General features: G+C 35.5%; 1 protein-coding gene across 1 annotated transcript in view; it reads right to left on the reverse strand.

The window, feature by feature from the left end:
* The window catches only part of KIF6 (kinesin family member 6), a 161,572-nt gene that overhangs the window by 54,057 nt on the left and 95,150 nt on the right, over nt 1–12,365 (reverse strand). Inside the window, exon 14 of the mRNA XM_065631980.1 lies at nt 4,673–4,775. Coding sequence (XP_065488052.1) covers nt 4,673–4,775 — 103 coding nt within the window. The remainder of the gene's footprint in view (nt 1–4,672; nt 4,776–12,365) is intronic.

Here is a 12,365-nt window from a genome sequence, read left to right on the forward strand (position 1 = left end):
ACATGGTATTTAAAATATTCTAATGATGGGAAGTTTCTTTTCTAGGTTGCAACATGGTGTTGCAGTGATGCTCACCTCAGTGTTATTTAGGATCCTGCTCACTGTGTCTTGCTCTTTAGGAAAGGTGTCATATCTAAGCATAGCCTTAAAAAACAGCTGCCTACAGAGCCTTACAAATTCACTTATATTCTCTACATTCCCTACAATTGACTATAACTTGATGCCTTCTCCTTTTGTGCTTTTTTCTGTCAGTTTTCTAATCTTATACAGCAGTTGTTGTCATAATTATTCTCTTACACTTATTTAACTCAGTACTGTATAAAACTGTTTAGGACAAATGGCATACATGTCAGGCTTTCAAATGTCAAGTATATTCTGCTGTAAAAATAATGACAGTCAAGTCAATGTACAATGGCAAAGTCTGAAGAGTCTTTGAGAGAACTGAGGCTTGTTCAAGGAAACATTCATTGTCATAGTCTAAATAGTAATAGTTTAAAATGTAGAAGGATGATTTGCTGCATTGTGACATTTGTTGTAGGACATTAGGCTTGACATGAAATTCTGAATTGTTACTTGGATGTGCAGAAGTCGAACCTTGCTGAATGTGGAGGAAGAAGTGTAATGCTTAACTGTTAAGCAAGCCTTCAGATGATCTGGAATAGTCTTGGTCTAACCAAAGTAACCAAGGAAATCCACAAATTGTATTTCTCTCTCACTTAAATAATGGCAAAACAGAATAAAGAAATACAACTTTCCCCAGGGAGATGGGGTTTGGAAAATTGCCCCTTCTCGGTTAGTCCATTTCTCTGTAAAACTGGAACAAGTCAGAATTCCAGGTGCCCACATTTGTATCTGCTCATGAACATTTGCTTTCAAGGCTGAATTCAACATGGCTAAATGGCTGAAGCTGGAGGATTCCTCAGCACTTACTGTTTCTTACATAAGGCAAGCAGAAGCTTTTGAAACATCTGTGAGACTTTATATAAGCTTTTTCCACTGGTGGTGACTTAGAGCACCCAAGAAGACCTTGAAGACTGTGTAAAGATCAAAGGGAAACACTCTGAAGTACCTCTCTCTTTCCCTTAGCTCCCAGGAGGCAAATCACTTAGTAATTCCTGAGGCAAATCTCCTGTTGGCTATTGACTGATTCATGTTCACAGAGAGATTTAGCTGGACAAGTTGAAGTCAGCTATCTATCCAGCCCTAATTCATAAGTTACTGCCAATAGCGGAATGGGCCATGCATCTGTTTCTCAAACAGCACAGTTTATAAACTGGCACAATAACATAAACTGAAATTCGGCATTAATTTATGACAGTCCAACAACTTCCATCTGTGACTATGAATCACAGTCAAACAAAATAAACCAGTTAAAGACGCAAGATTTGACTCTAATATTAAAAGGGAAAAGGCTATTTCTGATACTGCTTTAATAAAAAGGTGATATTATGTAGCATAAAGGTGATATTGCTATGAACAGTGATGAGTGAATAATTATATTGTTAGCTGAAAAGTGTACATGTGTATCCTACATGGCGACTACTCCATAGAAATGCTGAAGTTGCCAAATCATGGCTTCTATTACTTATTATACAAGATAAATATCCCATGATAAAACTCCAGTGAATTTAGCCACTAATTTTAGTGGGACAAGCATTTTTTGCAAAGATTTTGCTCTTTAAATGAAAATGTCAGTAATTAAAAAATCAACATTTTGAAAAACAAATCTCTAACTCATAATGTGAACCAAGACAAACTCAGAGGCTGTCTAATGAGAGAATGGAGACATTTAGTGAATTAAATGAGCATCCATTCATTTTTAGTTACTAGAAATTACAACAACAAGTGACCTAACTGAAACTCATCCTTTCCATGAAACTCATCCATAGGTACTGAAAAAACAAGTTAGCTGCCAACCAGCTGAAACACAGAAAGCAAGGAAAGAAGAAAGTGGAAAAAATTAATGGAGAACAACAAAATGGAAATTAGCTTTACATCACGTCTACCTCAGTAGAATTTTACTACTGGAAGTATTAACTAGGATGGGATTTAAAAGCTTTGTGCAGTATGCAATATTATGTTGGACTGGCTCAGCTGTAAGATTTCTTTGTAGCATATTTCACCAGAAAATGAGATTAATTTTTCTCCTCCTTGGACAAACAATGCTAAGAGAACATGGTCACAATGAGAAACAGGATATTATTAAGTTCTCTGGAGGTCAAGTACAGAAAGTCCATATTGCAGAAATCTGATTCTGTCTGGGCATAAACACAGGGTTTTTTTAAGCAGGGCAGCAGTTATTAACATACAGAAAAAAAAAGAAAAATAATTGTTTTGCATTACCTGCAAACTAAGCTGTAGAAGATCACTTTTCCTATCTTACAAAGCCACTTCCCATAGGAAACTGTCCTACAATAATAGCTTGAATCTATTGTCTTTCACTTGAACAGTAAGTCAGCAAATGTGCTTCAGAGAGAAGTTATGCTTTACTATTTAGCCTTCCCCACTTTCAAATCCAGAAATGGTACTGAATTACAGTACTGAGCTACTGCCCCTGTACAGACCTCTGAAGTAGTAGGTGAAAAGTTTTATGTTAAAAACAATATTTCTTTTGTATATATTTTTTTAACAAGACAAAAGTTTTTCAGTATTTGATTGCTTATACACAGGTAGTTACAAAAAAATTCCAGTAGATTGTATATGTATGACCATATATATTCAATCTATATGAATAATTTCACAGCCCAAGCAACAGTTGTGACCTTCACAAACTTCCAACTCTGCTCAATCACAGTTCACCATTCAATTAATATGAGAATGATATAATTACCAAGCCAAGCAAATCTACCCAAAATACCCAAAGGAAAAAATAAGACAGCTAAAAATAAGTAATTTGTGAATCAAATATTGTTTGTGGTATTACATAAGTGGTTATGCAACTACAAACAAAATTATTAACATAAGAGGCCTACATATAAATGGAAGTTATGGTAACCTTTAAACATGTGGTGTCCACACACTTCTTCCTGTGCAATTTGAACACTGGCTGGGTAACAGAGCTTTTGTGTAACTGGTAGTTCAGCGGCTGCATTCCAAATTACAGACTGGACTTGATATAAATCCATTTTGATGAACACTATAAACTTCGAGCTATAGGTACCATGCTATAAAGGACTACAAATGGCAGGGGAAAACTGTCTTGGTCCAGGGTGTCAGCATTCACATTAGCACTGATTTCTGTAATCAGCTGATGCATATTAGAGAGGGGTTTCTCTTGAATCTCTTCTTGAATCTCTTTGTCCTTCAGGGAAAGCAAATCTGATGTCAAACTTTGTGGGTTCTGCCCATGTCTATTACACGTTCTGAAACCAGAAGGAAATAACAGTTTGCTTCATAGTAATAAAAACCAGAAAAAATATGGAAGAATTGTAATTAACTGGAGGAAATTCAGGGCATGGCTCGGAACTGTATTGCTCCCATTATCATGCTGTGACCATGAAGTGTTCTGCTCAACAGACAGCAGCGCCAGAAACGATTGCAGTGTAATCATTTATGCAGTGATGGTGCAGTGATGCAGCATCATCTGACATATTGTTCAGAAGGAAGGCATTACTAAACATTCAATTTACATGGATAAATTCTTACATACATCTAATACCTTGGCAATTTGGGTCCCTGTGGAGTTGTAGAACCAGGAGTAAAGTCAATCACTTCAGAAAAGTGATAAATAGCAAGATCTTGAATAAGTTGCAGAGATATAGAGATCATTTCTTGCCTTAAATTCACTGAAGTAAATGAGTATAAGACTCAGTGACCCTGAAAACAATGTCTTTCATGTCTATTAAGTGGGAAAACAGTGCTATTGAGAAAGCAGAAGAAAGCAGGAGAAACCTGGAGAAGGAGAAAACACCAGGACAACAAAGAAGAAAAAAAGAAAAAAACCCTTTGTATTTCTCTTGCAGTACAAGGAGGGTTAGCACTTGAAAAACTGACACTGAAGCAGTACTGTTATCCAATCAACACAGACAAGTGCTGGTGTTTTAATTTCTGAGATGTTTAAAATCTTATTTTTGAAAATTCATGTTTCAATATTTTACCATTCTCACCATCTTCACTTGAAGACTTTGAAGTGTTTTGCCAACATGAACAGTAAATGTGGAAGAGGAAAGTATTATTTCTGGTTTTGAGTGCAAAACTAGCAGAGAGAAGCTAAAATCACTTGGCAAACAAGTTAGGAACAACAGACAAAAGCATATGTTAAACATCTCCTAGCTTACTGTCCAACTCAGTGCTGAAGCCAGCAAAGCATTTTTGACAATGGAAATTGCAGTAATTGATTCAGTCACATGGATCTTACTTCCTTTAGATAATTCATGATCATGAATGCCATTTACCACATATCTTCATAGCCGTGTTGAAGCAAAGATGAATAAAATCAGAGGAAAGAGGCACTAAGATTCCTCATGCTACTTTCATAATCTATCCAGACTTTTACTCCGTCACCACTCAGTGCCTTCTGAATATGAAATATCCTCAATAAGAAAAGGCGAATTTTCTATACCAATTTCTCAGTAGAAGCCTGGGATGTCTGGTGTAAAGTTATGCCTTCCTAGTCAGATTATAATGAAATCTTGGATGTTTGCCTCCAGCTGTATCTTGCTGTGACACTCACCTCTGTTTTAGAAGCTCTTTGTTGTCTTCAATGGTTATACTGTCAGCATGGTCCTGCTTGAAAACTTCAAAAGCTTCCTGACATCCAAGTGACATCTTTCCTTCTGCCCCAAGGAAAAAAAAAAGAAAAAAAGAAAAAAAAGAAAACCAAAACAAAACAACAAAAAAACCCCAAACTACTTCAGAGTCACCAAAAGACAGACATTTTGCATTTATTTAACTCCTATTTAGACAAATACAGCAAGTCAGCCCAGGAGACTTAAAAGCACCCAAAGATTAGTTCAGTGTTCCACCAACACAAAAGCATTTTTGACAAACGAGCTCTCTTTTCTGAGAAATTAATTTTGTTTCACTTCTCTAAAGTCTGAATATTTGAGCTGTGAAATTTCTCAAGACAACTTAAAATGTTCATAAGTAAAACAACTTTGAAAAGTAAAACCGAACTTCAAAAATTAAAAATATGTGAAATATCCTCAAGCACGAGCCAGAGGTATTTTAACAACAGCAAACAGCTATTTGCTTCTATAATTTCATCCCTGTTTCATATTAGCTCCTAAACATACCTTGAATATTTTCAGTATTCTTGGAAGTAAAAAAAGAAAAAGGTTTCTTTTATTTATGTATATGTTTTATCCCCCTTAGTGAATGTTTTTAGTCCCCTTTTAAGTGAAGCAGGCATTGCACCTACAAAAATGGTTGGTTCCTGTCTTTAATATATTCAACATGGTGTTCATTTCCTTTGATGTGCCAGAAGGTCAAGACCTATTTGGCCTTCAAATCTTATAAAAAATCACTACAGAAAAGTATTACAGTCTGCATTATTTATCAGTTCTCATTGCTAGATGATCTACAGATCCAAGTAAGAAATCATGCATCCGTATTATCATTAACAAAAAAATCCAAAGGCTTAAGAAGAATGAAAGATTACAGCAGCATCTGTGTTATCATGAGTACATACATGTCAATAAATAAGCAAGAAAAGAGAAAGAATAATACTTGCACTTAAATAAATTGCAGTAATGAAAATAGTTCAGGAGCAGAAAGGGGGAGGAATCTCACACTCAAACTGTGTAAAAAATGCAAAATAGCTACACCTCTCATTCAACCTCATGGTTGTAACTCAAACCTCAGAATGGTATTCCATAAATGGGATTTTTTTTCCTCTAGCATCTTTCTTCTGTCCTATTCACAAGCCTTCTCTCATGCTTCAGTGCTATTGAGACTCCTAAATTTGTTGTGCACAAGAGCTATAATATAAAGTTTCCCAGGAGTTCTGCTGCGCAAGGATTTCTATATGTTTTGTGTCAATGGACCAGTATTACCAATAAGATATGTATGCATGTATGTCAATTATTTTCTGGGCTACCTGCCTTGCAATTTTGGTGTAAGTGGGGATGAATAATTAAGAAAACATACCTAAACAGGTTGGGAAATGCAATACTGGGATGCTACACCTTGGGGTCTAGCTCCATAAGCTGCATTTTATAGTCAATCCAAATGTGTTCTGCTGCCCCTCATCCTACTTGTAATATCAGGATTACTCCCTACTGACTTCAGTGAGATTTCTGTGGTGTAAGATACTGTTTACACTGAAGGCTGGTAACAAAAACTAGCACTCAGGGTTCAATAATCAGTGAATGTTTAAAAAACTTTATTCAAAATACGGTAGAAAAAATTGCCCTCTTTTTCGGTCAAAAGAATCAGCACATCTGTTACTAATTTAACAATTTTTAGTTGAAAATAGAACCACCAGGAATGTTTGAATGGCAAAGCACACAGAAATACTCCACCCTTTTTGAATAAGAAAATAAAAAAAAGATACAGTGCAGCCTTTACTGCTGTGTGATCCAAAACAACAAGAGGATTTAGGAAGAATATATTTTTCTGTGATGATGACCTGAGACAATAATGTTCCTGTTTCATGCTTTCCTTGAAGAAAAAAAGGCAGTTTTGCAAGCAGTTTTATAGCACATTCATCCCATCACTAGCACTAATTTTAATATGCAGCCTGAATTGACCTGCTAGAATTGCTTTTGTTGCAGAAAAAGTCCGTATTAAGTGCAGAATCCTGAACAAAATTAATGGCTGAGCCTAAAAGAAACATTGAAACACCCTTTCTCATACGTAACACTGCAATGTAAAGAATTTAACCCTTCTGACAATGTGCTGCCTTTGAGAGTAGAAGTAATGAGAGTAGAAGTAGGTTCAGAAAACAAAACTATTATAATGATTATTGCTTCTGCCTGGCAGAAATGCATCAAACAAAATTAAAGGTGATCTGATAATCATTTTCCAGTGCTACATTAAGAGGCAGCAGATTTGTATAGCCAAACAAAGCACACAAAAATAGATCTCCAGAACTCCTAGGAAGGGGAAATTTTCTGGTTTATACAGTTCATTTCAAGAAAATACAAAAATACATGGAATAGTAAACAACCGCATTCTGAAAATGGTGTCTGAGGAAAGGAGCTTAAAAAGGACCATTAAGATTTTATCTCAGCATAATATAAGCATAAACCAGGTACAGAAGAATGCTGCAGACTCTGGGAGATGTTTAGGATAATAACAAGGGAATACTTAGTAAAAGACTGCAAGAAACAAGGAATAGTTGTGTTTTCATTCTGCTCAGTTATAAAATTTATTCCTTCTCCATGCTTGATGTTGCATCTTCAATATGCTGTTTATATTTCTTTAAACAATCTATAATTCCATAAAATAGCTTCACCTTCTTTCAAATGGTCTCCAAGTGCAAAGGTGCACTAGCATTAGTGGCATACAGTTTCTCCTGGGCCCAATTCAAATAAATAAGCTATATGTTCCTTTACAACAAGGTGCTATTGAATTTCTATTTTTCTCTAGCTATAAATTGAAACCTATGAATAAAATATGAATAAAAGCAGAACTGAGAGAAGCAACCGTTGATGATAACAAATTTTGGCAAGGTAGTCAAACAGTCCAGCTAAAACTGCTAGACTTGTAGAAAACAATTCCTTTTACAGGCCGAACAATTTCTTCTCTCCTTTAATACCGCAGCAAAGTGTCATGAAATAAGTAGTTGAAAATACTTATCTAAGGAGGAATCACCATAGCCTACAGGATGAGAACCAGGAAACAGATGTCATCAAGTCATTATAATGTGAACTGGAATAATCATTACCATAAAAATAACTCAGATCATTGGAAAAAGCATTTCTTGCAATCACATTCATGAAACTCCAGTAGACAGGGTTGCACTAAAAAGTGATAAACTTTGTATCAACTTAATTTTAATTATACCTTTCCTGTTAGGTTGTGTAAATTTGCTTTAATGGTAAAACACAAATATGCCCAACTCATGATGCAAAATTTACAGCAAAGCCACATTATTTACAGCAAATTTGAACAGCTGACATTTTGGGAAAATTCAGGTTTGGTGCACATCCTGAATTTGAATGTTTAATAATGTTCTTATTGAAAGTTTGATTTCAGTCTGCACTTCTATCCAGTGCATTCCACCAACTTTCATATTAAAAGAAATTTTCCGTTCGATAAGCTCCTCTCATACAATGTGCAAATTACAACTATCCCACTGAATGTGGGTAAGTCAGAAAGCAGAAGGAGAATGACGGCTCACAAGCTCTGAACTAGAGCAACAAGATCTGAAATGACCAAGAAATAGAAAGCTCACTGTAGTATTGATCATAGGCTAAACTCTTGAAATTGAGAATAATTCAAAATACACTGAGCAAAAATGTAATAAGGCTTTTGGATGTGGCTGATTACTTTTTGAGGTGACATGAAAAGATCAAAGCAATTCCAAGACTCATTTGTATGTCTACAGAAGGCTGCATATCAGCAAAACCCTTGGCCTATATAATGCACCCTATTCTATCACTAACTAATTTAGAGATAATTTATCCTATGCAGTTACATAATCAAATGCTATTTATAGCCGTCCTAAACAGCAACTGTTTAGTTCCTCACAAATTTTAATTAGGAAAATAAGTTAAAGAAACTCATAGGGTACATTGTGGCACTGCATGCTCAACTGCCAGCAGAGAAATTATAGGGCTGAAAGCTATTTTTAAGTTAAATAGTATCCACTGGCATTACTGAAGGATTGTATCTGAGTAGGTAAGAGCATGCAAGTGTATAAACTTAGACCTTATTTTGTTGCCAGAAGTGATCAAACATGGTTGTACATTTTTAAATGACCATGCTGATTTTTAAATATATGCAACACCCACAAATCCCATTGCAGCTTGCTTTAGTGATATCAGTTTATAAATACTGGACAATTTTTAAGGACTTTATTGTAGCATTTTAAAAATAAAGATTTCAAGAGTCCTCAAACTGGAAATGGCACTTACAGAGTGCTGAGTCTGGCCACCTTTTTTTTTTGTTGTTGTTGTTGTTGCTGGTTTGTTGAAAAAGAGTTTATCGCTCAGAGGGAGACAATCTTCAAAAAGTTTAATGCATGAAACCCACAGAGAACATTCACATTGATCTTCACTTAAGTCTGGAAAAGTCTGTCAAGCAATAGCATGAAATTGATATCTTCTCTGTCAGAAAGCAAAATCACTGTGTCTCCTCAAGACCCCACCTTTCAACCAGATTTTGGTCCTGGTATGAGAGCTCCAAGGGTGTTCCAAGATACTTCATGCCAGAGGCTGCCAGTTTAATCTGCAAAAAGAATTGGAAACAACTCCCCAGGAGAGAAGAATCCAGGTTGAAAGTTGAGTGGATCTGAGGGAGGAACATTAAGACTTTCTGCTAACAAAAGAAAACTCTTGGGAATAGCTGTTCAGACCATATATTCTAATGAGAAAGGCATCTGTCCACATATCTACCCACATATCTGGTTTTGCAGAAACTACATTTTCACAGTAGAAGACATTTCTTTCCGTTCCTACTGCATGCTCTGTCTGACAAGAATTGCCAACTCTTCCACTAAAATCAATAGAAGCAAAAAGTCCCCCTGGCTCAAGAAAAGTTCTCATTCAAGTCAGGGTTGTCTGAAGAATTTCATGGGGGCAGCTAGCATGAATTGTGAGCCTTCGTGCTTATGAAGACTGTCAACCTGCTCATGCATTATGTATTTCCACCTATTATCAAATACAAACAAGGAACTGTGGAGACTTTCAAAAGAAAGCAACGACAAATTATTTGTTAATTCTTTGTATTAGAACTAAGGTATTAGAAGTGTTTCCATGTAAACATAATTCATTACATCTTGACCAGGATTCCTCAAGATATCATAGCCATCTGTTCAGAATGGAAAAAAGTAAATGTAACAGAGTTTGGGAATAATGATTCAACAAAGAATAAATACTTAAAATTAGGAAAACAAACCCCAAAACAATATACAAGTACTTGCCCACTGTAAAGCTCAGCTAAATTCCTCATGTAAAGCATGTGCATTACACATGGCTACCTTCATTAGACCGGAATACAAGAATGAGAAAGACATAAAACAAGGTTGCTCACGATACCCCTACAGTGTTGAACTGCAAAACATAGTCTTTGGGGAAGTTAAAAGCCTCAAAGGAAAACCAGAATATTCAGACTTAATGAACTAAATAAAACCCTGGAAAAATTTAATTTCTTTGGCTCTGGGCTTTCTTTGTTTATTTACAGGGAAGGAAGAGGATAAAATAGCTTCTTGAGATCTTGAGCATATTTATTGTGGTACTGAACATCGATCTAGGCAGATCAGACTGCACTTTGCAAACCCTCCAGTTAATTGGTATATCAGTCACTTACCTAGGCATCATTTTATACACATAAAGTTAATTGATTGACGAGACAAACTATCCGTATACATTGAAATAATTTATAAACAGAAACCACCAATAAATTAAACACTGCAAATGCCTAATACCAAAGAACAAACTTCTACAGGAGTATGTCAGACACAAATCAAAGACAAGTACCATTTCTGCTGTTAGAGGACATGTGATCACTAAAACTGGGATTTCTTTAAGATTACTAAAATAAAAGAACAAAAATGAAATGTTACATACAATGCCAACTTTGTAAAAGCCAATTTTTATAAAGTTCAACTGGAATGCTTCCAAAAATTCCCTCCAACCCTTTACAAGAATCCCATTAGGAGTAGGTTTTTACATTTATTAATATTATTCTGCAAGAGTAGTAAGGCAAATATTGAACCGCATTTCAAAAACAAAGGTTAAATGAATATAAACTTAATGTAAAACAAGATAAAATTGACTATTTTAAGATTGTCCAACATCACAGAACAACAACAACAAACCCCCAAATGGGATATGACAGCTGAATTTAATCATACTGACTTTCTCCAGTTTCATTATTTTAAGAAATCTCAGGTAACAGTACAGGTAAGAAAAATATTTTTCATATTATCCCAGCTGTATGTTTTTAATAGTTCTACTTTTGCAACAAAAGCCACTTGACTTCTAATTCCTAACGACAGTCAGAAATGCAATTTTAGGCTTCTTGCTCACTTGCAGTAAGTCTGATACCAGATTGAACCTTGGAATGATCTCAATGTGAAAAGTTGAAAACTATTGAAATCTCTTTCCTTCATTTTCCTCTCTAGAAATTAGTATACCAGTTTGTCTATCTGACAAATGCTGCAAAGCACAATGCTAGTGAGAATTACAGGATAAAACTGTTAATAGCCACTTAATATACTGTCATCACCTTCACCTGACAGAGCACATATTTTCCTAGGATGTGTTAGACTCAGTTAACAGGACCATTTTTGCCTGATCATGTTTCTGTTAGTTATGGGTTCTAATAATTTCTCAGATTACATGGGATGGCTTCAAGATGCTGTAGAATATCTGCACTAGCATTAAAGGTTTACAGTGTGCCTATTTTTATGTTATCTAGTTATGCTTTTATATTTTCTTTAAAGAGCCAATAGGCAGCAGAGTTATAAAAGTGGGAGCAGAGGAGACAAATGTGCATATAGAGGCTACCAAACATGAACAAAATGTTTGCAGAAATCAGCAGTGAGGAATGAAGTAATGTGTCTATTGGTACAACCAAGTTTTTCTCATGTTCTGATACCAATCTTATTGCAGAAATATTTTACATTTCATGTATGACAGCTTGTATGTCTCAAAAGAGAAAAAAATAATTTTCAGCTACTATTTGCAACCATTTTCTTCTTTAAAGCTGTCTGTGAGGTCATATTTGATTGTATAATACATGCACACATTGAAAGTCCTCAATTAGTAGGTACAAAGAGAGAGCCTGAAATGAAGCATGGTAGGCTTGGCAGAAGCTCAGTGGGTGGATACAAAGGAAAATATGAAGTCAAACCCACAAAAACTTTAGGAGACCCACCCAGCAGTGCTGCCACTTCTGAATAAATAAAATTCACTTTTGCCTATGCTGGAATCACACATTTCAGATAACTTCTCATAAAAGAAGACATATGTGTTATACTGCATTGGGCAGTTCACACTAAACACTGGGTATCAGAAATAGACTGTGCATTTCCCTCTCTATATGGCAGTTGAAATCTGTTCCCTTCAAAAGTTAATGCAGTTGAAAAAAATCTACTAAATACAAGGGCCAACATATTAGGCACTTGAGTTGCCTACCAAGTTTAGAGTATTGTGCTTAAGATGAAGATTTCAGTTAAGATTGAATAATAGCAAATTAAATTTATATGCTTCAACATCTTTCATATATTTGCCATGTTGCAGTAGCAACATTTGCCA

The sequence above is a fragment of the Caloenas nicobarica genome, chromosome 3 (genome assembly GCF_036013445.1).
Source record: "Caloenas nicobarica isolate bCalNic1 chromosome 3, bCalNic1.hap1, whole genome shotgun sequence".
In the NCBI taxonomy this organism is placed as follows: domain Eukaryota; kingdom Metazoa; phylum Chordata; class Aves; order Columbiformes; family Columbidae; genus Caloenas; species Caloenas nicobarica.